This window comes from Trichosurus vulpecula, chromosome 2 (genome assembly GCF_011100635.1).
Source record: "Trichosurus vulpecula isolate mTriVul1 chromosome 2, mTriVul1.pri, whole genome shotgun sequence".
Taxonomy (NCBI): domain Eukaryota; kingdom Metazoa; phylum Chordata; class Mammalia; order Diprotodontia; family Phalangeridae; genus Trichosurus; species Trichosurus vulpecula.
The window spans coordinates 68182990-68207048 of NC_050574.1; the positions used below are offsets into that span (position 1 = coordinate 68182990).

General features: G+C 37.8%; 1 protein-coding gene across 4 annotated transcripts in view; it reads left to right on the forward strand.

Moving 5' to 3' along the window:
• The window catches only part of FOXJ3 (forkhead box J3), a 158446-nt gene that overhangs the window by 38125 nt on the left and 96262 nt on the right, over positions 1–24059 (forward strand). For 2 of the 4 annotated variants that reach the window (XM_036744997.1, XM_036744999.1), the window contains exon 3: positions 18133–18457. In XM_036744997.1, the coding sequence (XP_036600892.1) occupies positions 18133–18457 (325 nt within the window). Of the gene's footprint in view, positions 1–18020; positions 18458–24059 lie in introns of all 4 variants that reach the window. The other 2 variants (XM_036745000.1, XM_036744998.1) reach the window with 1 other exon arrangement.

A 24059-nucleotide genomic window follows, 5' to 3' on the forward strand; every position in this document is an offset into this window, starting at 1 on the left:
TCAGGAAGACATAAGTTCACGTCCTGCTCTAAACATACTCCTTTTGTGACCTGAGACAGTCAGCCTCTTGTTCTTGAGCATCTCTTTAAGACTAAGTTACAGATTAATTGTACTAGATGTACAACTGCACATCTACATTGGTGGTGGGAGTTTGCATAGCAGTAGTTCCTGAAATTACAGGTATAGATTCTGCCCCCCCCCTCAAAAAAAAACACAACTGGGGATGTTTTTAGTGGTAGAACACAATGTTTTATCTGCTATTTGTCAGTAGCATTGGGTCCTGGGGAAACAGAGGCTAGTTTGAGATGGTTAATGGAAAGACACATTTAACAGTCATTGACTCCCAACTTAACTTACATCCTTTTTCTCCTAGCTTGTTTCTTAGGCTCTCAGGAATGGCTGTTAGTTGCTTAGCCCTTTGGCTGGCCCTGGTGGGGAAGGGGGGAGAGGGAAGGGAGGAGTAAAAGAGATTGCTAACAAAATGCATTTGAGACTGGCTGTGATTCATGAACCCAGATAGTGGACAGAAGCAGCTTATATACTAGGATATTAAATTTATTTTGTTGTCATTGCCATCAACAAAAATTATTTTTAAAATTTTAAAAATATATTAGAAACCTTGATCTGATTGAAACATTAGGAAATGAGATATCCTGGGCAACTATAGTTTTTATTTAACTTATGGTTACCATAACCAAAAATCTTTCTGAATCTTTGTAAAGATTCTTAATACATTATAAAATATATTGAAATTTCCCATCTTTGTTTGCAGAATGACCTGAACATAGTATAATCTTCTTTAGGATTTGAATTGTTCTGAGAAACGTCATTCTGAACATCATTTGTCATTGTGGAGTGCCATAGGTGCAGATGCTGAGATTGGGCTTAATGTATACTGACCCAAAGACACCCTGGATATTACTTTTTCTGACTTAATTTCTGTTATCAGTTTGCTTTGTTGTGAATTTTTCAGCTTTTTCCTTAAATTAGGGTGCTAAAATAATTCTAGCTGAATGTTAGTTTATCGGTGCATAAGAATGAGATAAAATTCCTTAATTTGCCTTGAAGAACAAATCAACTTTCCATTAAAGTCTTCCTTCTATACCTCAATGTGGCATGGTGATCTTGGGATCTCAAAGATTGTATTATTGGAAAACAAGTTCTGGATGGTCCTCCTAGGATGGAAAGGCTTTGCTTATAGACAGCACAGATAGCATTGGTCATCAGACCAGCCCAGTTAAATTTGAAGTGACTTTATTGCCCAACAATTGGTCAGCAGATGATGAATTTTTTACATTTTAATTTTGGCCACAATAACTTAAGTAGACCATTTAGACTTGCACTACTGAAATACTAGATCTTTAGAAGTATAACTTGAATATATATATTTAATGGAGGCATGGCTATTCAGTATGCCTCTTGCTCTAGGATTGTGCTTTCCTGATTAGCGAGATCCCTTTTTATTTAATCTTTCCCAGGCTTGACCATGCTTTACTCCTGCCATCTTCTTGCCCTGTGCTCTGCTATGATGCACCTCTATCTCTTCCCCATTTCACCTCTTGTGTATTAACATTGTTTCTAGAACTCATGTGTCAGTTACCCTATTGCTCCATTTACCATCCCTGTGACTTTCCAGATGAAAACATTTCTGTCTGGCTTCCACTTCCTTATTTATTTTGTCTCCTATTAGAATATGAGCTCCAAGATGGTAGGGGCTGGTTGAATTTATTATTGGTGTCCCCAGTGCTTCACATAGTGCTTGTCTTTTCATCCATTCATACTCAGATATTTTGTTAGAGAACTTTCAAAATAAAGTATAAAATTTTTAGTCCCTATCATAATTTATTGGGTACTTGGCTGGTCCATCAAATTAATGTGAAGATTTTACAAGTACAAATCAGCTAGAAGTGAAGCAAAATTCAGCCTTCCCCTGTTATAAAGAAAATATGCTATTGTGATAGATATCTGAATTGCCAACAGTTTGTTATGTTGTCATTGCAAATCTTTCTTGGGGAAAGTTGGAAATAAAAAGCATAATTTGGCAAACTTGTACAGTAACTGGAGTCAAAGCTAAAAGCTGTGCCTGGTGTAGTGCACAAAGACAGGAAGAATAAGAAATGGGTTGTGCTTTGGCTTGAGAGAAAAAGTAACATGCCTGGAAAGTAGAATTATAGCATGTTAAAGCTGGAAGAAGTCTTAGACTTCATCTTGGTCATTAGCCCTATATTAGAGATGAAACTGGCTCAGCCATGATAAGCAATTTGCCAAAGATAATATAAGTAAGCTAGGACTTGTGAGAAGAATTTTGGAGGGCTCAGGGAGGAGTTTGATCCTGCTTGAGACCTTTTTCTCTTTTTTCACCTCATTCTATTTATCCTTCCTCTCCTCTGTCTCTCATTTAAATTTCTTCAAATATCTCTTAGGGCTTAGGATTTCAAATTGTAACCCTCACTTAACATGAGAGTCTTACTGGAATTTCTTTGTCTATGGGTGTGGAATACCATATTCCTGCTCCATTTTTTTTTTGGAGGGGGAAGGCAGGACAATTGGGGTTAAGTGACTGGCCTAAGGTCATACAACTAGTACATCTGTCAAGTGTCTGAGGCTGAATTTGAACTCAGGTCCTCCTAACCCCTGGGGCCGGTGCTCTACTCAACTGCGCCACCTAGCTGCCCCCTTCCATTTTAATGCTAAAATATTTATTGAATGTTTACAGGCTGCTTTTTGTATAGTACTATATGCATTGCCAGCAGAAGAGAGCTACAGAAACAGGACTTAGTCTGTTTAGTTTGGTCATGTTTTTGGACCTCATTAAGGAACTGCTTAGGCATGAGCTAACCTCGGTTGTTTTATTAGTTCCTCTTAATGAAGAGCTTGGAGATCAGACATTATTTGGGCAATATCAGCTGTTGAATAAACAGAGAAAGGGAAAACTTAGTGCTGCTTGATATATTAAGGATAGATATGTGCTTATAATACATACAACTCTTCTCCCTTCCCCTGTGCAACACATCATATCCTGGAAAGAGGAAATATATGGTTATTAAGTAGAAAGGGGGAAGAGGATAAGATTGACATAGGAATAGAAAGTTATTATAAACCTTTGACTCAAGTGAGAAGATAAATCAGGCTAAAAGCCTACAGCGATAGCATTAGAATTGTATAGTCACAGCATCATAGATTCAGAGCTGGAAAGAACCTTAGAGGCCATTTAGTTAAATCTCCTTGTTTTGCAGATAAAGAAACTGAAGTTCACTGAGATGAGATAACTTGTCCAAGACACTTAGGTAATAAATGACAAAATAAGTATTTGAATCCATTGCCCTTGGTAAACAAATTATCTCTCCAAAAAGAATATAACCTCCTTGAAGGAAGGGGCTATTATATTTTTGTCTTTGTATGCTTAATATTTACTGGTTGATTGATTGGCACATATACTCAACAGTGGAATCTCTGGCTCAAATGATATGAACATTTTTAGTCACTTTCTTCTCCCCCACTCCCCCAAATCCTTCAATTTTTTTACTAGAAATTCTCATTAACTTTTTTTTTTTATAAGTCAGCATTAGTGTATACTCCATTCTTCTGTTTGAATAGGGTGTAGAGTATGTTCAGGGAAGACCAGTACCCCAGGTGTGAGGGCCACCAAGCCTTTTCAGAAAGGGCTGCTTTCTCTACCTGATCACCTAACTCTCACTTGTGGCTCTAAGAAATGGTATCATGCGCAGCAGCCACACCCATCTGCATCTTGAGCCATCACCAGTCATCTTGACTCTGTCCTGCCACTGGACTGTGATGACTCTGGAAGAGAGAATGAGGCCAGCGACTTCATGCAACTCTGCCTCACTTATATGTATTTTATGCATTTTACCATTTTTACCTATCTCAGAGTCCTTTGGCAATAGGCAAGTGACGAAGTAGCAGGTGGGGATAGCCACAACACTGCAAACAGGTGACCTAGGACATAGGGTTGTCTTCTTATTGGAAGCCACAGTGGACTTCGGCAGCCTTCTGGCTGTCTGAGCAGCCTTTTAAGCACCACATTGCTCACCTCCTAATGTTAGGAAGTGGCTAGAAGAGGTGCCCTAAAAATTGTCTGCTTACCTAACCCTGGCCTGTTTACCACAGTGGGTGGGGATCCTATCCTGCAGTTGAAACACAAAAAAATTTACAAAACCTTCTGCAAAGATGATTCCACTGACCATTTGTACATGGAACACACATTTAGAGACAACACAGAATCTAGTAGACCTGAGTTGTTACAAGATAACTCATCAGGTATTGCATCCAAATAGTAGCCCTGAGTGAAACAAGACTGACAAATGAAGGCCAGCTTACCGAAGTCAGAGCTGGATACATGTTTTTCTAAATGTGGCCACAATGAAGGGGAGTGCCGTGAAGCTGGTATATAGGTTTTGCAGTCAAAACTACACTAGTTAGCAAGCTTGTATGCCTGCCAAAAGGAGTGAATGACAGGCTCATGACAATGCGATTGCCACTTGCAGGAAAATGCCATGCTACTATCATCAGTGCCTGTGCACCCACCAGGACAAACCCTGATGCGATCAAAAGAAAAAGTTTATTAAGACCTGGAGACTCTCGTTATCATTGTGCCAAGAGAAGACAAGCCTAAAATTTTGGGTGACTTTAATGCTAGAGTAGGCTCAGACTACCAGACATGGCATGGAGTCTTTGGGAGGAATGGAGTTGGAAACAGCAACACCAGTGATCACTTACTATTGAAGACTTGTGCATCTTATGGCCTCATTACCAACACTGTTTTCCATTTTACCTAAATGCAATCAAATTTTGTGTATGCACCCTTGCAGCAAACATTGGCATTTAATAGACCTATGTGATTGTAAGGACAAGAGACAGACACGATGTGAGAGTGGCAAAGGCAACATGTGGCGCAGAGTGCTGGACTGGACTTACTACATTCAACAAAAGCAGTGGGTCCTAGGCAAGATGACTGCCAGAAGACTTAATGTCAACAGATTAGAGAGTTTCTCTGAGTGGAAACAGTTCCTCGCTAACTTAGAGGGAAACACGTGGTAGAGAGCCAACACATAGTTGGCAACAGTGGAGCAGAAAAGGAGTGGGCAGCTTTCAGAGATTTGTTGTACAGCACTGCATTTACTCTTCTGGGTCAGAACACTTGCAAATATCAAGATGGGTTTGATGAAAATGATGGGGAAATTCAGAAGCTGCTAAATGAAAAACAAGAACTCCACAGGGTTTACTAGCAGGATAGTTCATCCATCTTTAAGAAGCAGCATTTAACTCCATCAGAAGTAAAGAACAAATAAAGCTTAGAGAGATGCAGGATTCTTGGCTCACTGATAATAACAATCCAAGGCGAAAATTGGTGCTCATACAAAAGCTGACTGACATTTTCTAGGTTATATGACAAGAGGAGATTATCCCTCAGGAATTCAAGGATGGCTCCATTGTCCATTTCTGTAAAGGTAGAGGAAGTAGATTGTCCTGTGACAGTCACAGAGTGGAGTCTTTCTCTTAGTCATTGATGGCAAGATTCTTGCCAGAGTCCTCCTTAATAGGCTGATACTTCACCTGGAAGATGGTCATCTACCTGAGAGCCAGAGTGGCTTCAGAAAGAGCAGAGAAATAGTTGATAGGGTGTTTGCTGCCCAGCAACTCCAGGAAAATTCCAGGAGTAGAATAGAGGTCTGTACACAACATTTGTTGATCTAATCAAGGATACTGTCAATCGTGAGGGCTTATGGAAAATTATGTCAAGATTTGGTTGCCTGGAGAAGTTCTTCAGTATTGTACATTAATTTCATGACAAGATGCTTGCCTGGGTTCTGGATAATGGATGATGCTTTTGTGCTTTCCCAGTCACTAATGGAGTGAAACAAGGCTGTGTGCCTGTTCCCAAGCTTTTTAGATGTTTTCAGCTATGTTGTCAGATGCTTTCAGTGAGGTCAGCTCAGGGTCAGCTGCTCCACTCATGGTAAAGTATTTAACTTGAAAAGGCTATGAGCCAAGACTAAAGTGGAGAGGAGAGTTGGTACACGATTTTTTGTTTGAAGATGACTGTGTACTCAATGCAGCCTCTGAAGCTGAGATACAACAAAGTATGGATCAGTTGTCTACTGCTTGTGCTAATTTTGGCCTAACAACTAACAACAAGAAACACAGATGCTTCACCAGCCAGCACTACGCCATCCGCAAGCAGTAGAAACGTCAGTGACAGCAAATGTGGAAGTTTTGAATTGTGTGGATAAGTTCACTTACCTTGGCAGTATACTTTCTAGGGATGTACGCATTGATAATGAGGTTGATGCACTCATTTCTAGAGCTATCTCCGTGTTTGGGAGGCCCAGAAGGAAAGTGTGGGAGAGAAGAGGTATTAGACTGACTACCAAACTGAAGGTCTACAGAGCTGTGGTGCTGACCTCCTTGTCGTATGCCTGTGAAACCTGGACAGTACCAACACCATGCCAAGAAACAGAATCATTTCCATGTAGATTGTCTTAGAAAGACTCTAAAGATCACCTGGCAGGATAAGGTACTAGACATTGAGCGTCTTTTCTTGAACTAAACTGCCAAGCATTCAAACTCTACTTCAGAGAATGAAACTGATGGGCTCCTCACATTGTTCTAATGCCAAACATACTGTTGCCTAAAAAACTGTTTGGAGAACTCATGTGAGGCAAGTGCTTGCATGGTGGTCAGAAGAATTCATACAAAGACACCCTCAAGGTCTCTGAAGAACTTTGGAATTGATTGCATGATATGGGAGATACTGGCACAGGACCTACCAGCATGGCGTGCCTTCATCAGAGAAGGTGCTGTGTTCTGTGAGCAAAGCAGAATTGAAGTAGCTCAGAAGAAACTCAAGATGCACAAATTTAGAGAATCCACCCCAAATGTTCATATGGATTATTTGTGCCCTGCCTGTGGTAGAGCATTCCAAGCTACATTGGTCTGATCAGCCGCATGTGGACATACTGTACCATGTCATTGGACCTTCAAGAATGAAGGACAACAACCACCCACCATTGTGTACTCCATTCTTCTCTTTGAATGAATGGATGAATGAAAGAAAAAAACATTTTTTAAGCAATTAACTCTATACCAAAACTGCTAAATTCTGGGAATACTGAGACAAAAATTAAAAGTTCCTTACCCTTAAGGGAATTATGCTGTAATGGGGGAAACAATGTATGTAGGAGAGTGATGACCATGATGAGGGTTGGAGAGATACAGGAACCCCAAGACTGGACTTTTCAGGGTCATCTGGGATGAATTCTCGGACTCAAGCATTCTTGAAGTCAAGGTGGCAAAGATTTATTGTTACGCTTTTCAGCGGGGAAGAGTTTTTAGGGAATCTACAATCTAAAGGGGATACAGGTAAAGTTTATGTAAGTTAAACTATAGTAAAACATGTGTTAAATATGCTAATGAGGTGATTCAGGGTGGGATTAGGGAGTAGTTCTTAAAGGAACATTCACATTTATTATCTACTGCCCAGGAGTTTTACCCAGAGTTCCCTAGGAAGTAGCCTGGAGGGCTTGGGGGAGACATGGGACAGGACACACTGACTGAGAAATTCCCAGGCTGCCCCCATCAATGTCTTGTAAGATAAGATAAACGTAAGGGAGTATACATATATCTGAGTCTAAGATATACATAGTGAGGAGTCCAGGAGAGGTATGATAGTTCAGGGAGTAGTGAATATCTCTTTGGGCCAGTACACAGCCAGTTCAGCTAGTACATAGCCAGTTCAAACTAATAAATTCTGTAGGTACAGCTGGCTACTGTATTAGGAAGAGAGAGAAATATTTTGCTAGGGCATGCTGTCCTTGGGCTGGAGAGAAACTGCCTGAGACAGTGCTTCGAGGTTAGGGATGTTAGAAATACACTTGACACTAAAATTCAGATATCAAGATCAATTTTATTTTGGGAGAATCCAGAGGAGTTGGAAATGTCCCTGGTCAGGAGCTGACTTCACTCTTTTTGGGAAGAGGAAGTGCCCCTCACCAGAATGAGCTTAGTTTTATAATGTTAATTATGCGAATTCTTGCCCAGAGTAATTCCTGCCTGTAGGGACTGATTGGTCTACTCCTTCCCAAGTCACAGTCTTCCTAGTACTGTGCCTGGTGTGTTCTCTCCTTGTCATGTACAAGCATGTTGCGCCCCCCCCCCCCCCCCCCCCCCCGTCATACTTCCCATGTTCAAAAATGGTGGAAAACTCCTTCCTATGGGTATGTAAGGTGATATTCAATTAGCCAATTAAGCATGCATGGTAGCCATTTGACTCAGTCCTCTCTTCAACCCTGACCATTATCTGACCTGTTCCCCTACATCCTGGGTCTGAGGCATCTACCAAAATCACAAGGTTGAGTTGGATTGGTTGAGGCCTCTCATCTTGGTTAATCTTTACTCTCTGTTTCCACTGGCACTTAATTATTCTGTGGAACTCAGTTAAATCTTCTGTGGAAACCTAATTTTCCCTAACTTTTACCCATCTCTCACAGGAAGAAATGTGATTTTGGAATTGGGTCCAAGCACAGGTACCCAAGCCCCACATCAGCCAGGGAAGGGTAAAGTTCACAGGATAGCCAATGGAGCCATAGGGCTCTTTCCAGGATTGGGAGGGTAGGGCAAGAGTGGTTATCTCACGTGGCATGGCAAAAAGTAGCTTTTTTTTTTCTCTTTGCCTTATTTTTGTACATTTTCCAGGTCTCTTTATATTTATTTGTTAGTTTAATGGTAATATATTTTATCACATAAATTTTTTTTGGCTTTGTCCTGAACAACCTCAGTTTGTACTCCATCAAAGAGTTTGCCCAATGGTTGTAAAAAAAGTCACCAAAACGTCTCTTACTATAATGGTTACATTCCTGAAAATTCAGTCTAAGATTCATTCCCATTGACTTAGTTAGATCAGGGCTGTCCAGCCTTAGGTTTTTATTGAAACAATAGACAATATATTTTGATTTGCTGTTTTAGTGAGAGCTCTGCTGCAGCTGGGCTTCGTTTACTAAAGCATTTATCAATTTCTATGCTTGTAGGCAGGCTGCCCACAGGCCTGCATTTTGGACAGCCCTGACTTAGATTATAATTTCCAAGAAGGTTCACCTTCCTGAATTTTCTTTTGGGGGTGATGTAGATCACTGTGAAGAGCCTACCCTTTTCTAATGATCCAGAACCATATGAAATGACTTTTCAAAGGAATTGTAAACCTAGTCTTTTGCTAAAGATTCTTTTGTAATGTGAATATTGAAACTCTTTTACAAATCAGGTTTCCTTCTAACAATTTTGTCAGGTAGGTAGAGCAAGTATTGCCATCTCATTATATAGCTGTAGCAATGGGCATAAATTAAATGTGATTTAGCCAAAGTCTGGTTTTAAATCTGTAGTTTTTTTACATTGCTTTGATGTTGTTTGCCTCCCTAATGTGTCTGTTTTGTATATTTGCAGCTAATATGTGGGTTTTTGTATTTTTTAAAACAGTTTACCTATAACATTTTAAGTTCATTACAGATATGGGTTAAAGTGACCACAGGATGATGCTGTTTAAAATCAGGAGAAAGGAAAGGAGGGCAAAACAACCCAAAAATGCATGTGAAGGAAGGTGACAAGGATACCTTTACAGGATACCAAGACTGGTACCAACTTGTGGGGATAAACTCAGGAAATCACAAGAGAATTACAAGAGACAGTTGAAATAAAAGACAGCAGGTAAACATTTATTAATTATATCAGTTAGATGAGATCTGAGATTAGTTAGATGAGACTCTGTTAGAAGTGTAGCGAAAGTGCCCTTCTAGTAGGTGACAGAAAATGTATAGGCTTTTTTTGTTTCACAGGAAAGGTTGATTACAGTTGCATAACCAGAGTGTTCATAATCTGAGATTAGAGGGTAGAATTTAGGAGGCTTCAATTCAATATGTGTTTATTAAGTGCCTGCTGTGGGCAAGGCTGAAGTCACAAAGTTAAAATTTGACTCAATCCCTGCAGGAGCTGACATTCTACTAGAGGGGATACAAGGTAAGGTCTGATGGGGTCAATGGAGAAATAAAGATGTAATGTCGTTGGAAAATTTGGGGAAGAAGAGAACACTTTAAATTAGGTTGGGGTGCATGAGGAAACAGGGAAAGCTTTGTGGAAAAGGCTATACCTGAACATTGAAGGTAGGGAAATACTATGAAGGGAAGAAGATGTGGAGGAAGTGTCACACTGGAACAGGACAGGACTGGACAGGGAATGGCATAGTGGAAAAAACCCTGATTCTGGAATCAAGAGACTTGGGTTCAGATACCTCTTCAGTTATAGCCTTGTGACTTTGGGCAAATCATTTAACTTCTCTGGGCCTCAGTCTCCTCTGTGTCTCCTCATCTGTAAAATAAGGAAATTGGACTAGCTGGCCTCCAAGATCCCTTCCAGCACTCATTCTGTGATTTTCTATTTTCTTGTGTGTCTATTTTCATATTTTCATATGCCATATATCTCAAGCTTTAACTGAAAAGGTACTAGAACTTTCCTTTTGGCTCATTAGCCATGGCCCCTTTTATCTTATTTGCAATCCAATATCCAGAAAAAGTCTATGTGTTGAGTCTCTGATTCTTAGATTTATTCTTTTTTCCCCTAGGTTTCTTGAAATTGGTTAAAAGCCATTGACTCTTAATTTTAAATTCAGAATTGATAGGAGCTTGTCAAACTTATTAATAATGTGTGCTGTAGATTCAGTTTTATTTCAGTTTAATTCAACAAATGTTTATTAAATTTCTGCTTTGCATAAGGCGTTGTGCTAGGGATAGGGATGGGAGTGGGGAGTATAAAGATAAATAAGACCAGGTGGAATCCTTAAATATTTTGTGATCTAGTTGTGGAGATTGGGCAGGCACAAAGTAAATATGATACTTAGCATATTAAAAATGAAGATGTTAGAATTTTAGTGGGCCCGTGGAGGATGAGTAGGATTTCAAGAAGTGGAGATGATGATAATACCTGGCATTTATATTAGCGTTTGCTTTTACAACACCCCTACGAAGTAAATGCTTTAAGTTTTATTATCTCCATTTTACAGATGAGAAAACCCAGGTTGGTGAGATTAAGTGACTTGTTCAGTGTCCACTTACTCAGCTAGCAAGTGCCTGAGGCACAGAGTTCCAGGTCTTCTAAATCAGTCACTCCTTTCCTAATTTGCCTTTCCAGAGAATGATGTGAGGAATGGGAAAGAAGTCATTACAGAGATTAGAAACAGTGTGAGCAAAGTCATGGAGGTCCTTTTCAGCTGTCTTATGATGGAGACAGCCCTTCACTTATGATCATCTGAGCACTTAACTTTCTTTTGCCAATTCACTACTTTCCTCCTCTCTCCTCCTGAGTGAGTAGTTTCAAGAAGGTGTGAAAATCAGAAACATTTGGGGGAGACTTGGTAGGGGAGAAGCAATGAAGGAGGGAAGAGAAACTCAAGGAATGTTGATTGACCTACTTTTTGGTGAATCACTTCCCTCTCCTCAAAAGTATCTTCTCTCAACACTACCTGAAAATTTCACATCTTTTTGTGAAAAGATCCTAATGATTCTCTTTTAAAACTCTTAGCACTTACGGGGAGGGTTAAGGAGGCAGATAAATGTGGATAAGGTGAATCAGATTGCTTTCTCTAATGTGTAGTTGAGGCCAATAAGATTGAGGAAATGAAAATTATGAGCAAAGAGATAGGTGGTAAGTATTTTTGGAAAGTGGAACCCTCCAAAAAGGTTATTGCACAGGGGCACTTTAGGGGATCTTGAGGTCACTTGTTGGGGGAGGGAAGATGGAAGGTAAAAAAGATAAACTTAGAAGTTTTCTCCTTTTGCTTTACCACATGGCTGCCTACTCCCAAGACTGAAATTTCAAACTAGTAGAATGTATTATAGTTGAGCTACATTTTGGGGTTAAACTACCAATTTACAATATTAGTTCTGTAGGAAAATACCTAACAAATTTCAAATAACTGACTGATAAATGAACTTTTGAGACAATTTCTTTGTAAGTTGGAACTGGCCAATATATATAGTTTTGCTGAAACTGGATTAAAAGTAAGAAAGTGTTCTCTATGAGTTGTACTTTGATTTTAGTAATTTTTCTTTTGAGGAAAATATAACCAATTAATCTTGCTGAGAAGAAGATTTTCATGTTCAAAATTTCTTGTTTCTAAATTAATAATGATAATTAACATTTCTACAATAGTGATATTAATCACAGATAATTTTTATAGTGAATTAAAGTTTACAGAGTACATTCTAGATGAATCCTGGGAGGCATTACTATCATCTGTATTTTACCAGAAAAGGAGGTCATGTTGGATAACAAAGCCAGGACCTACTGAGGCCCTTTGGTCTGGTGTTCTCTGCACAAAACCTTACTGCCCCACAAAGTATCTGCTGAGATGGTGATTTTGTTGAAATGGTGATCTTCATTGAAAGAATAAAGAAAAATTAGTAAGAGAGACATTTTTTTTAAATCTATAACCATTTATCTTAATGATAATATTATTAAATCAACTTACTGGAAATTCCACAGCTGAAGACTGTGAAATTTTGAGTATTCACTCAACGATACCTTTATTCTCCAACAGAATTTTGCAGAGTTTTTTAACTCTAGTATGGTAGAGTGCAAGTTAGCTGGGATAACACAAAATAATTAAATTTACTGGTAAATGCAATTAGCCTTACAACTGTTTACATCCTTAAAAATTTAAAATGTACAATATATTCTCATTTAAAAATAAATTTTGTTGATTTTTTTATATATCACCCATGTTTTCCCTGTATCTATATCTGCCTCCTAGAGTTGTCACTTATAGCAAAAAAAAAAAAAATTAAAAAAAAAATCTGACATTCTCTGCAATGTTCCACACCTGTGGATCCCTATCTCAGCAAAGGAGCAGAAGGATGTATCTTCTCTGATCTCTTCTTTGGGGCCAATTTTGTTCTCTATAATTTTTCACCTTTCAGTTTTAGTTGTTTTGTAGTGGTGGTTCATTACATTTACATTATTTGTGAATGAGTCAGTATTTATATTTGAGCACTATGCTTGGCACTTTGGGGGATACTAAAGAACCACAAGGCATCTCTGCTCTTAGGGAACGGAAATCTAGTTGGGGAAATAAGACTTAAGGAACAATTAGAACAATGATCGTCTTTAGTTTTAGGACGTAGTGATCTCTGTATCTAGCCCTAGTCTCTGCTGAGCTCCAAGAAATCACTGTCTGTTGGACACTTTGAACTACAAGTGCTGTAAACGTCTCAAAAGTTAGCATAGCTAAAACAACTATTTCTCTCCCCATTCTTACCCTTCAGAACCTCCCTTTTTTTGTTGAGATCACCACTATCCTTTCTCACATCAGATAGCAGCTTATTTTCTGAGACATTTTGAATCCACCTCCACACTTCTCTAGTCTGTCCCTTGCATGTTTCTATTCTTAGAGCTACTATAGTCATTCAAGTTGTCCTGGATTGTTGTAGTAGCCTTGTCATTGTCTCTCCCTTTGAGTCTCGCCTCTCTGTCTTCCCCCCGCAGCTGCTGAAGTGATTCCTAAGGAACAGGTCTTACTATGCTACTCTTTTGCTTCATAAACGTCAGTGGCCCCCTGTTTTCTCTAGGCTTAAATATTAATACCTCTTCTTGATATTTAAAGCCCTTCACAGTGTGACTCTAATTTATCTTCCTAGCCACGTTTTTGCATGTTACTTATCTTCATTTTATCTTTCAGCTACACTGGCTTACACGTGATATTTCATCTCCAGGTTCCCTGCCTTTGTACACTTATCTTTCCTATGCCTAGTAATGTTTTCCCAATTTATTTTTATCTCTGAGAATCTCTAGCTTCCCTCAAAGTTTAGCTCAAATGATACTTTTTTTGAGATCTTTCCTGATCCACCCAGCTGCTAGGCGCTCCCCTGCCCCCACCATTATCTTGTTATTTTGTATATTCTTACTTTGTGTATATATTCTCTCCCTCTTGGGCACATCCTTCTGTACCATTTGTTTTAAAGGCCGGGATCATTTCATTTTTGTCTTTGTATCATGAATTTTTCATTGTTTGACTCTCTGACAATAAAGGGGTTTGCATTTCCTTCTCCAGCTCATTTTACAGGTGAGGAAACTGAGGCAAACAGGGTTAAAGTGACTTGTCCAGGGTTACACAGCTGGTATCTGAGGCCAAATTTGAACTCAGGAAGATGAATCATCCTGACTCTAGGCCTGGCACTTTATCCACATAGTCTACCCGGCTGCCCCACAGTTCTCGTGACATGCTTAAAAAAATGCTTGTTGATTGATGAATTGATACAAGTTATATGAATTTGTGTATGTAGTATTATGGTAAATGATAGCCATAGGAATTAAGGGGAAGGGGTTTTTGAAATGGTAAGGACTGGAATAGTTGGGATATTGGAGGAACTTTGGTTTAGCAAATGAGGAGCCATTGGATGTTTTTGATCAAAGAAATGTCCTGATTCAAGCATTGTTTACATAAAGTTTTTATGGCACCAGTATGTTGGATGGATTAGAGGGGAAAGAGAGAGAAATGTTATTGCAGTGAGATGCAGTGATGAGTCCTGGCATTTGACATTATTTCCTCAAGTTAGGAGCTTACTTTACTCGTGTTTATTCACCGTGTGATCTTTCTTACAGTTCTCATAGTTCACTGGAAAGCTTTTTTAAAGTTACCAATGACTTCTTGTATGTTTAAATAGGATTTTTCTTTTCTAAAAATCTTCCCCACTTGATACCTTGCAAGATGTAAGATTTCTGTACTTCCTACTATCATTTGGTGTTATATACCCCACCCCCCACCCCATCACATATCTCTTCTTCCCCAATTAAAATGAACATGTCATGAAAATGGGAGTTCCCAAGTCTTTGCTTCTCTGCCACCATTAATGGTAAATAATTATTTCTTAATCATATCTCTCTTTCTTGCAAAACCTATGCATAAATTTTACAAGATAGGTTAAAAATTTTATTTAGTTTTCTTGAGTGTTGGGACTCCCTTCAGTGATACAGACCTTTTCCCCTCCGCAATTAAGTAGATGTTCTCAATGAGTTGAAAATCATCCCCTTCCTGTCCCGCCCTCCCCCCCCAAACAAAACAAACCAAAACAAAACCCACCTGGTTGTCATCGTATTCACCTTTCTGAACTTAGGCTCACCTTTGAACAACAAATGCATTGTCTGTTACCATTTTTCCAGTTCAGTCAGACCTGTTAGAGCTTGCCTTCTGTCTGCACAATCTGTGAGAACCTAGAGTCATTCATTTTCACTTCAGGAATATATTTTATTTTGATAATGTGATGCCATCATTGTGGGTTCAGTCTAGAGGTGCAGATTGTAGTTCATCTCTGCCTTTTCATCTTGTATATCTCTCACCTATGTTCTGTAAATTGTCCATAGGAGGTCCATTCAACATGCTGGGGATCTTCTACTTTTCTTCATGACATTGCAATGGATATCAGTAGCATATATGGGTTCTCCATTCCATAGTCTCTGTTTAAGTCTTTGGAGACTAGTATTTCATGACTTGTATATTGGTGTTGAAAATATTTTGTTTCAGGTGGGATCATCAAAAGCATCGTCTGCAGTATCTCAAAGCTATATGGCCTACTTTCATTTTGCTAGATTCTGGGCCTGCTCATCTTGTGGTGCGTTTATAGTGTCTGGCTGATGTAGAGATAGATATAGAGATAGAGGTATAGACCAGCTTTATGAGTTATTTGTATATGAGTACACCTTAGTCTGGACAATAGGCCATCTTTATCCACTTGTTTTTCCCATGTGGAAATATAGGCCAAACTTTTTATTGATAGATTCTGTGTTTCATTTAAGAGAACCTATAGTCTTTTAAGACTTGATGAAATTGGCACATTATTGACTGCAAACAGAGCATTGGGAGGGCCTCTTGGTTTATTGGGAAGTCCTTTTTTCGTTTGTATTTTCTGTAACAGTGGTAGACATCTTTGCCAAGCCTACATTTCTTTTTTATGCTGTATACAATATTAATAGTCAAGGGGTTATTGAATAAAGTTGTCTTTGTTACGTCTTTTAAGGCATCTTGAATGGTTTTGACATGCTTGGGAGACACTATAGTGAGGGAGTGTCTTTAAGACAAAACTTTACTCTTAACTGAATGCTTTTTTATACTCAACAGTTGTATTCTCTATACGTTTTAGGCAGTTGTGTGACTAAATATATGGTCTTCTGTCATCTCTGATTTGCAAAAGCCTATCTATTTCATTCTCTTTGTTAAGGATGCCCTCGGTTCATGTGTAGATTATTCTCCTAAAATTATTTAGATGGAAAAATAGGCATTAGTAGCTGGTAGGTTTATATTTTTTCATTTGCCTTTTTTTGGTAATTATGTTTGAAATGTGCTATTCTCCCTTTTTTCAAATATCTTGAAAACTAATTCCTTAACAATATCTTCAAAATTATGTGCCTTTGTTGCAGATCTCCCTTTTGTATACTTGATCTATTTCAGCTGTTTTTCCTTGTCTTTCTTTTCTTTAGTGCCAGTATATTTTGTATTTATTTAAATGGTTGTAGCTAAAGGGCTATGGTTAGTCTTCCTTGGTATAATCTTTTTTACTTTGCCTGCCCTTATTGGCTCTCCCCTCTTCCCTTTAGTACTTTTGATTTAGATCATAGGAACATAGAATTAGTAGGGACAATTGAAGTACATCTAAACGAACCTCTTCACGTTGTAGGTGAGGGAACTGAACTGGAACTTTGAGAGGGTAAGTGACTTGCTTAAGGTCAAACAGATACTAATTGACAGTCAGAATTTGAGCCCAGGTGTTCTCATGCCAAAGCCAGTGTTTGTTTCTTGTATCATGTTACTTCTTAATATGTCTGAAAAACTACTCATATCCACTGTTCCTGTTTTCTTCTTGTCTGTGTTCCTTTTCTGGCACCAAAAGTGACAATTTTGGATTAGATTTCCTTATCTCTTAATTTTTTTTTTTTTTTTTGCTAACCGACTACTTCTGCAGTTTTGATTTTAGGATTGAAAGACTTAATCCTAGAGCTGTAGCATTTTAGTCCTAAGGCATCCTAGTATAAGGACAGGTATAGTTATCCTGGCTTTGTTCCTAGTTCTTCCTAGAGAATCTTTCAGCCTTTTATACATCAGTGTTAACTGAGCAGATTTTTATTATCTTTCTTCATCCTCCTTCCGTGACGCAAATATATGAATTTGAAAACTAGTGAACTATATTACAGAGCCCAGATGACTGAAAATTTGACCAATTGTGGCTTGGTGTATCCCAGCCTTTAAATCCTGTTTTTCTTGCTATCTGTTCATGACTTGGTTTCTGCTACCCTCTCTCAGTTCAGTTCTTCTGTGGCTTGTTTTCCCCCCTCTCTCTTTCCTTTTGTGGGAGTGAGGAGAGGAAGGAATTACTGTCTCTTTTTTTCCCTTGTCTTATGTACAAGTGTTTTACTATCTGCATAATTCCTTTCTGCCCAATGCCAAGGCTAGCTGGCTTCCTTGCTTTTCTTGTCCAAACTGCTTGCTCTCCCTCCCTCCTACAGGGTCTACTTCCCATTCTTATAATTTCTTGTATGTCTTCCTCACTACTACTCTTTCTTCTTTCTGTCTTTACCTTGCTCTGTCTCTTACCTCCATTGTGACTTGTAATTTTTGTTAGTCTGTCATCACCAAAGTTCTGTTAGTTATCATCACCAAAAGTATTTGAAAAGCAGTGCCACAGGGCAAATGTGTGGTATACAGGCTTTTAAAAGAATTTGAGGGACTTGATATAAAGTGAATGTTGAAGAGGCTTTTCAGATTGAGGGACTGTAGTGACCATCCTATTTAAAGGCAAAGGCCACCAATCTGGCATTGTAAAATCACCTTATGTATTGTACTATCACATTTCAAAAGAATATTTGTTCTTGTATTTTGGAGAGGAAAAAATTAAGAGAAAAAAAAAGATTGGAAATGTTGAGCCCTTAAATATTTGGTTTGGTCATTAACATACTCAATCTTTTTCCTCCAGATTTAACTCAGGCTTTCCCTCACTTTGGAACTCCTAGATTTGTGAATATTGGATTTTTTGAGAAGCAGGGGTTCTTTCCTTGATATTGACTAAGGAGTCTATTTGCCTTCAGGATGACATCTGAACTGGAGAGCAGCCTCACATCTATGGACTGGTTACCACAGCTCACCATGAGGGCAGCCATCCAAAAATCTGATGCTACACAAAATGTACATGGAACAGGTATTTCAAAGAAGAATGCACTTCTGGACCCAAATACAACATTGGACCAGGAGGAAGTTCAGCAGCACAAAGACGGGAAACCACCATATAGTTATGCCAGCCTCATTACATTTGCCATTAATAGCTCACCCAAAAAGAAAATGACTCTCAGTGAGATTTATCAGTGGATTTGTGATAACTTCCCATATTATAGAGAAGCTGGCAGTGGTTGGAAGGTAAGATCATTTATCTTTTAACATTTTTGCTCTTCTTTTATAATGAATAATAAAATGTGACATTGATTTTCTAAAGTTCCAGTTCAATTTTTTTTTTTACTAGAATAAATTAGAATATATTTTGTTCATGAGGTCATTTTAAAGATACAAAAGAATAGAGTAAACTGTCTTGGTATTTGAGTGGCTAACAGTTTATAACAAAATACAAAAATAGTTCTTTCAGGATAAATACAGCATAGCCTGAGTAATAGCCGAGATACCTGTAGTATCCACTTACAGTAGCCACCTAAGAAACATTACAGGTGAATTTACATTAAGGTTGTATAGGTAAAAAACTCATTGTATTTAATTCTAATGTTATTACCAGCCCTGCATAGACCATAATTGAAGTGAAATTTTGTTTGCAGAGATAGTTTCTGAGGAAAAGTAAAAAATTGGTTCTTTCATTAGTTAACCGTCTCTTATGCCCATGAACCTAGTCTCTTTTGACTTTATTAGGAGCTTCCACATAAATCATACCTTCTCTCTTACTTTAATCTTTAAAATTAAATCTCACTTTGATTTAATCTTTAATTAAAATCTTAAAATCTGTCTCCTGGCTTCTTTACTTCTGCTTACAAATGTGACCAGATCTCTCCTATCCATTTTTTGAAAATACCATCAAGAAGGACCTTCACTTGCTCTTGCCTCATCCCCTCAAGCTGTTTTCTATCCTTTCATGGATAAATTCTTAGAAAGTTATTTTTACTTGCTGCCTCCACTTCTTACACATCTCCCCATACACAATTTTCAACTCCTTGCAAATCTCAAAGATTACCAATTAGTTCTTTTTGTTTTTAAAGTCTTTATCGATAACTTTTGTTTTTACATCCCTTTTATTTCCAAATATATGCCTCCCTTCCCCCACCTAGGAATCCAGTCCTTGTAAGAAAGAATAAAAGAAGACAGGGGGAAAAGCATTTCAACAAAAACAAGTGGCACGACTTCATTTGACAGTAAATAAAATGTTCCACAGCTCGACAAAGAAGGGAGGGAGATACATTTTCTCAGCCCTTTTCTAGGGTCAAGCCTAGTCAGTCATTACGATCACATGGTATTCATGTGATCATGTTTTCATGTTTTTCTTTCCATTTACATTGTTGTCATATTGTTTTTTTCTGGCTCTGTTTACCTCACTTTCCAACAATTCGTATCTCATGTTTCTTTGTATTTTTCATATTTTTTCATATAGTTCAGTAATATCCTATTTCGTTCCACAGTTTGTTTAGCCATTTTCCCATCCATAGGCATCTACTTTGTTTCTACTACTTAGCTGTCACCAAAAAAAAAAACACCTTAAAAACCCCAAATTGCTGCTATTAATACTTTGGTGTATGTGGGATTTTTCTATCTTATATATCCATAGAATGTGTGTCCATCAATGGAATCTTTGGGTCAAAGGGCATGGACCACTATATTATTGTAATTCCTAATTTCTTTAAAGATTGGTTGGATTAATTCACAGCTCCACCAACAGTTGATTAGTGTGCTTGTCTTTCTGTAATCCTGTCAGCATTAATTATTCCTATCTTCAGTCATCTTTGCCAGTTTACTGGGTGTGAGGCAAAATCTCAGGATTGTTTTGATTGCATTTCTTTTACCATTAGTGATTTGGAACAATCTTCCATGTAGTTTTTTAATACTTTGCAGTTCTTTTGAGAGCTGCTTATTATATTCTTTTACTACTTATCTCTTGGGGATTGCTTCTTTTTCTTAAATATTTATGTTAATTTCTTATATATCTTGAATAGCAGCACTTTCTCAGAGATATTTTGATATAAGACCTTTTTTCCCACTCAGTAGCTTCCCTTCTCCTAGTTGCCTTCATTTTGTTTGTGTATAAGCTTTCTAATTTTATGTAATTAAAATTCATTTTATCTAATATAATTGCCTCTGTCATTTGTTTGGTTACGCCATCTCTTTGAACTTTATACCTGATCTGGTTATCTTCTAGTTTTTTCTAATGGTATAGTCTTTAATATTTAGGTCATATATCCATTTTGAACTTACTGTGGCATATTTTGTAAGGTGTTAGCTTAAAACTAATTTCTGCCAGATGGCATTCTGGTTTTCCAGCAATTCTTATAACACAAGACTAATTTATATTTTTCATAACATAAAACATAATGTCGTTTAATTTTTTTTGTTTCTGGTTCTTTATCTAGTGTGTTCTGACCAGTGATTTCTTAACTTGGTGATTCTCAGAAGTTCTTTGCTTATAGCACAGCAACTCTTTGTTTTGATGTTTGTAGCAACATAGAATGATTAAGAGATTTATACATATATGGTTTCCCTTCAATAAGACCAGCCATTTTTGTTGAGTTCTCTGTGAGTTTAATATCTACAAGTTTTGAGGTTAGTATAGACAAGTTTTACTTGAATATGAATATTGTACTTAACATATTACATATGCTAGTTAAGTCAGATTTATATGAAACAATTTTTCATTCATTAAGTTACCAAGAAATCAGGATGGGAAAGGGAGGGAGTCTGACCAGTGGAAGGGCGAGGAGTTGAGGGATTGGAGGTCATGGTGGGGACAAAGAAAAGTGTTTGGCATAGCAAGGCAGGGAGAGGTGGGATGACAATAGGTTATGATTAGATAAGGGAATTTTAGAGTTCATGAACATGAAAGTGGTACATTCTGGATCAAGCCAAGATCCAGGATATGCCTATCTTTGTGTGGTTGAGACAAATTGGTGGAGTAGGTCATTGGAAATGTGTAATTTAAGGAACTGTGGAGGTTAGTGTGTTTGAGGGATTATCAGTATGTGTGTTTGAAGTCCTGTAGTATTTTTGAGGAGGGCATGAACTTATCTGCAGTAATATAATATCCAGTTTTGTAGTACATTTGTCTCCCACATCACACCCTTTGAGAAGCATTGTCTTAACTTCTGTTTTTGGTGACCCTTTTCTGAGTAGTCTTTATCTTACTTAATCTTGTGCAATGTACCACCACCTCCACAAATCGGAAACTGTCCTCTCTTATCTTTTGTGGTACAGGTAGTTCTTGCTTTATGTAAATTTGCATTACTGAAACTCTGCTTTACATAAAGAGTTCTGAAAGAAATTCACATTCCAAAAAAACACCTATGTTAACTTTATAGTACTTTGCTGTCTCTTTCTACCTCCCTCTTGGGAGGTAGTGCTTCATTTTTCTTAATGTTACCAGTAGCTAGCACAGTGCCTTGTATATGCTAGGTTTTTTTTTTTAGACATAGTAAATTCTTTATGAATGTTACTGAATTGGATATTTTTTATAACAGACCTTATATGAGATAGTGTATCTATTTTCTGCCCATGAAATAATCAATGTCTCTGAAAAAATAACCAGATTATCCAATACAATCTAGTAAATATTTATAAGTACCTCTTGTGTGCCAGGCACTATGGTAAGTGCTGGGGATACATTTAATAAAAAGAAATACAGTCCCTCAAGGAACTTAGAATCTGAAGGGTGACACAGTACACAAAAGGAGGGGAATCCAGGAGGTTCTTGTTCCATGGAGTTGAAAGCAGGCAGAGCAGCAGAGGCATAATGGAATGAGCTGAGTCCAGTTTCTACCCTCTATAAAGGAAGCCATTGGGAGTAATTCTGTTAGATGCTAGAGAAGAAGGTTTTTAACTTAATATTCTGTCACCAAGTAGTTTATGTTCTGTCACCAAGTAGTTAATTTTAATAGTTATTTATTATTATTTTTTCAGTGAACAAGCGTGTACTCTCCTTATTCTCCCATTGGAAGAAAATGTCTCATTCTGCATATTTAGTCCATTACCGCTCTGTCAGAAGGTGGGGTAGCATGCTTCACAGTTCTCCGGAATTCATGGTTGATTATTGTATAATCAGATGTATTAAGCCTTTTAAAATTGTTCATTTTTAGTGTTGATACTATATTACAAGTATTTTCCTGCTTCTACTTATTTTGCTTTCCATCAGTTCATATATTCTTCCTGTGTTTCTCTGAAACTATGCCTTTCATCATTCCTTACAGCATAATAGTATTCTTCAATAAATATTTATTAAGCAAGCTATTTTGCATACCTATTCCTCTTCAATTCAAAGACTATCCACTGAGTTAGACATTTATTCCTGACAAGACTCTAGCATATTTTGTTAAAGGCATAGTTAATGAATATCTAGGAGAAGGAAGGTGTGATCACAAAGAGGCAGTAATGGATACTTCATATGCATATCATGTCAGATGAACTTCATTTCCTTTTTTAAAATAAGTTTCTAGATGTTAGAGAAATTTTAGAGATAGTTTTCCTAGACTCTAGCAAAGTGCGTCCCAGAGTCTTGCTTGCTATTCTTGTGAAAAAAGATGGAGATATATGGTTTGGATGATATTATAGTTTGGTGGATTCACTCATTGAATCACCAGGTAGTCCTGCAAAATAATTGTTAGTGGTTCTGTATCATTTTTGGAAGAGGTCTTCAGTGGAATAGGCCAGGGATTTGTGCTTGAATATTTAACATTTTTATCAACAATTTAGATAAAGTTATAGATGGCATGTTTATCAAGCTTTCAAATGACACAAATCTCAGAGGGATTACTCACTAACACACTAGGTGAAAAGAGTCAAGATTCAAAAAAGATCTTAACAAACTAGAACAGTGGACCAAGTATAATGAACTGAAATTTAATAGGATTAAGTGTAAAATCTTATGTTTGGCTTAGAAACCATCTTCCAAGTCGAGGAAGCATCACTAAATTAGAGTTTGAAAAAGATCTAGGAGTTTTAGCAGATTTCAAAAGCTCTGTGTGAGCCAGCAGTATGTGATGGCATCCAGCAAAATTGATGCAATTCTAGAGTGCCCTAAGAAAAGCAGAGTGTCTGTCACTAGGAGTTTTGTGTACAATTCTTGTTATCACATTTTAGAAAGACAATTGAGAAGCAAGGGAATGTCGATAGGAGGGCAGCCAGCATGGTAAAGGGCCTTGAGTTCATGTCATGAGTATTGATTGAAATAATGGAGGATATTTAGTCTAAGTCCTAAGGAAAGAATACAATACTTGTGTTCATATGTTTGAAGGGCTATTATATAGAAGAGGAGTTAGAATTGCTTTGCTTAGCTCCAGTGGAGGAATTAGGAACAAATGAATGGAGATTGCAAAGTAGATTTAGGTTTGATAAAAGGAAAACCTTCCTGATGATCGGAACTATCCAAAAGCATGACTGGGTTGCCTCAGGTGGTGGTATGGATTCTTTCCCTGAAGGTCTTCAAGCAAATGGCTGGATGAGGTTTTGTTGAGTAAGATAGAGAAGGGATTCTTTTGCCAGTAAATATTGGATTTAAGTGACATCTGAGCTTTTATCTCTGAGGTTCTGTTAGTCACAGATGAAGTACCATAATAGATAAAAAGCCACCCAGGAACTTAGAGGAAGAGAAGAGTAGCATTAGATATTTAGCAATGGCACCCTTCTTCCTTGTTTTCCCTGCATATCTCAGAACACCATTTTTCTTCCTAATTTATTTCCCTAAATCTACTCTTCTCTCCTTTCATCTCTGTGTAGCTGCTAAATTCATATTCATAAAACATAAGCATAGTGTGGTTATATC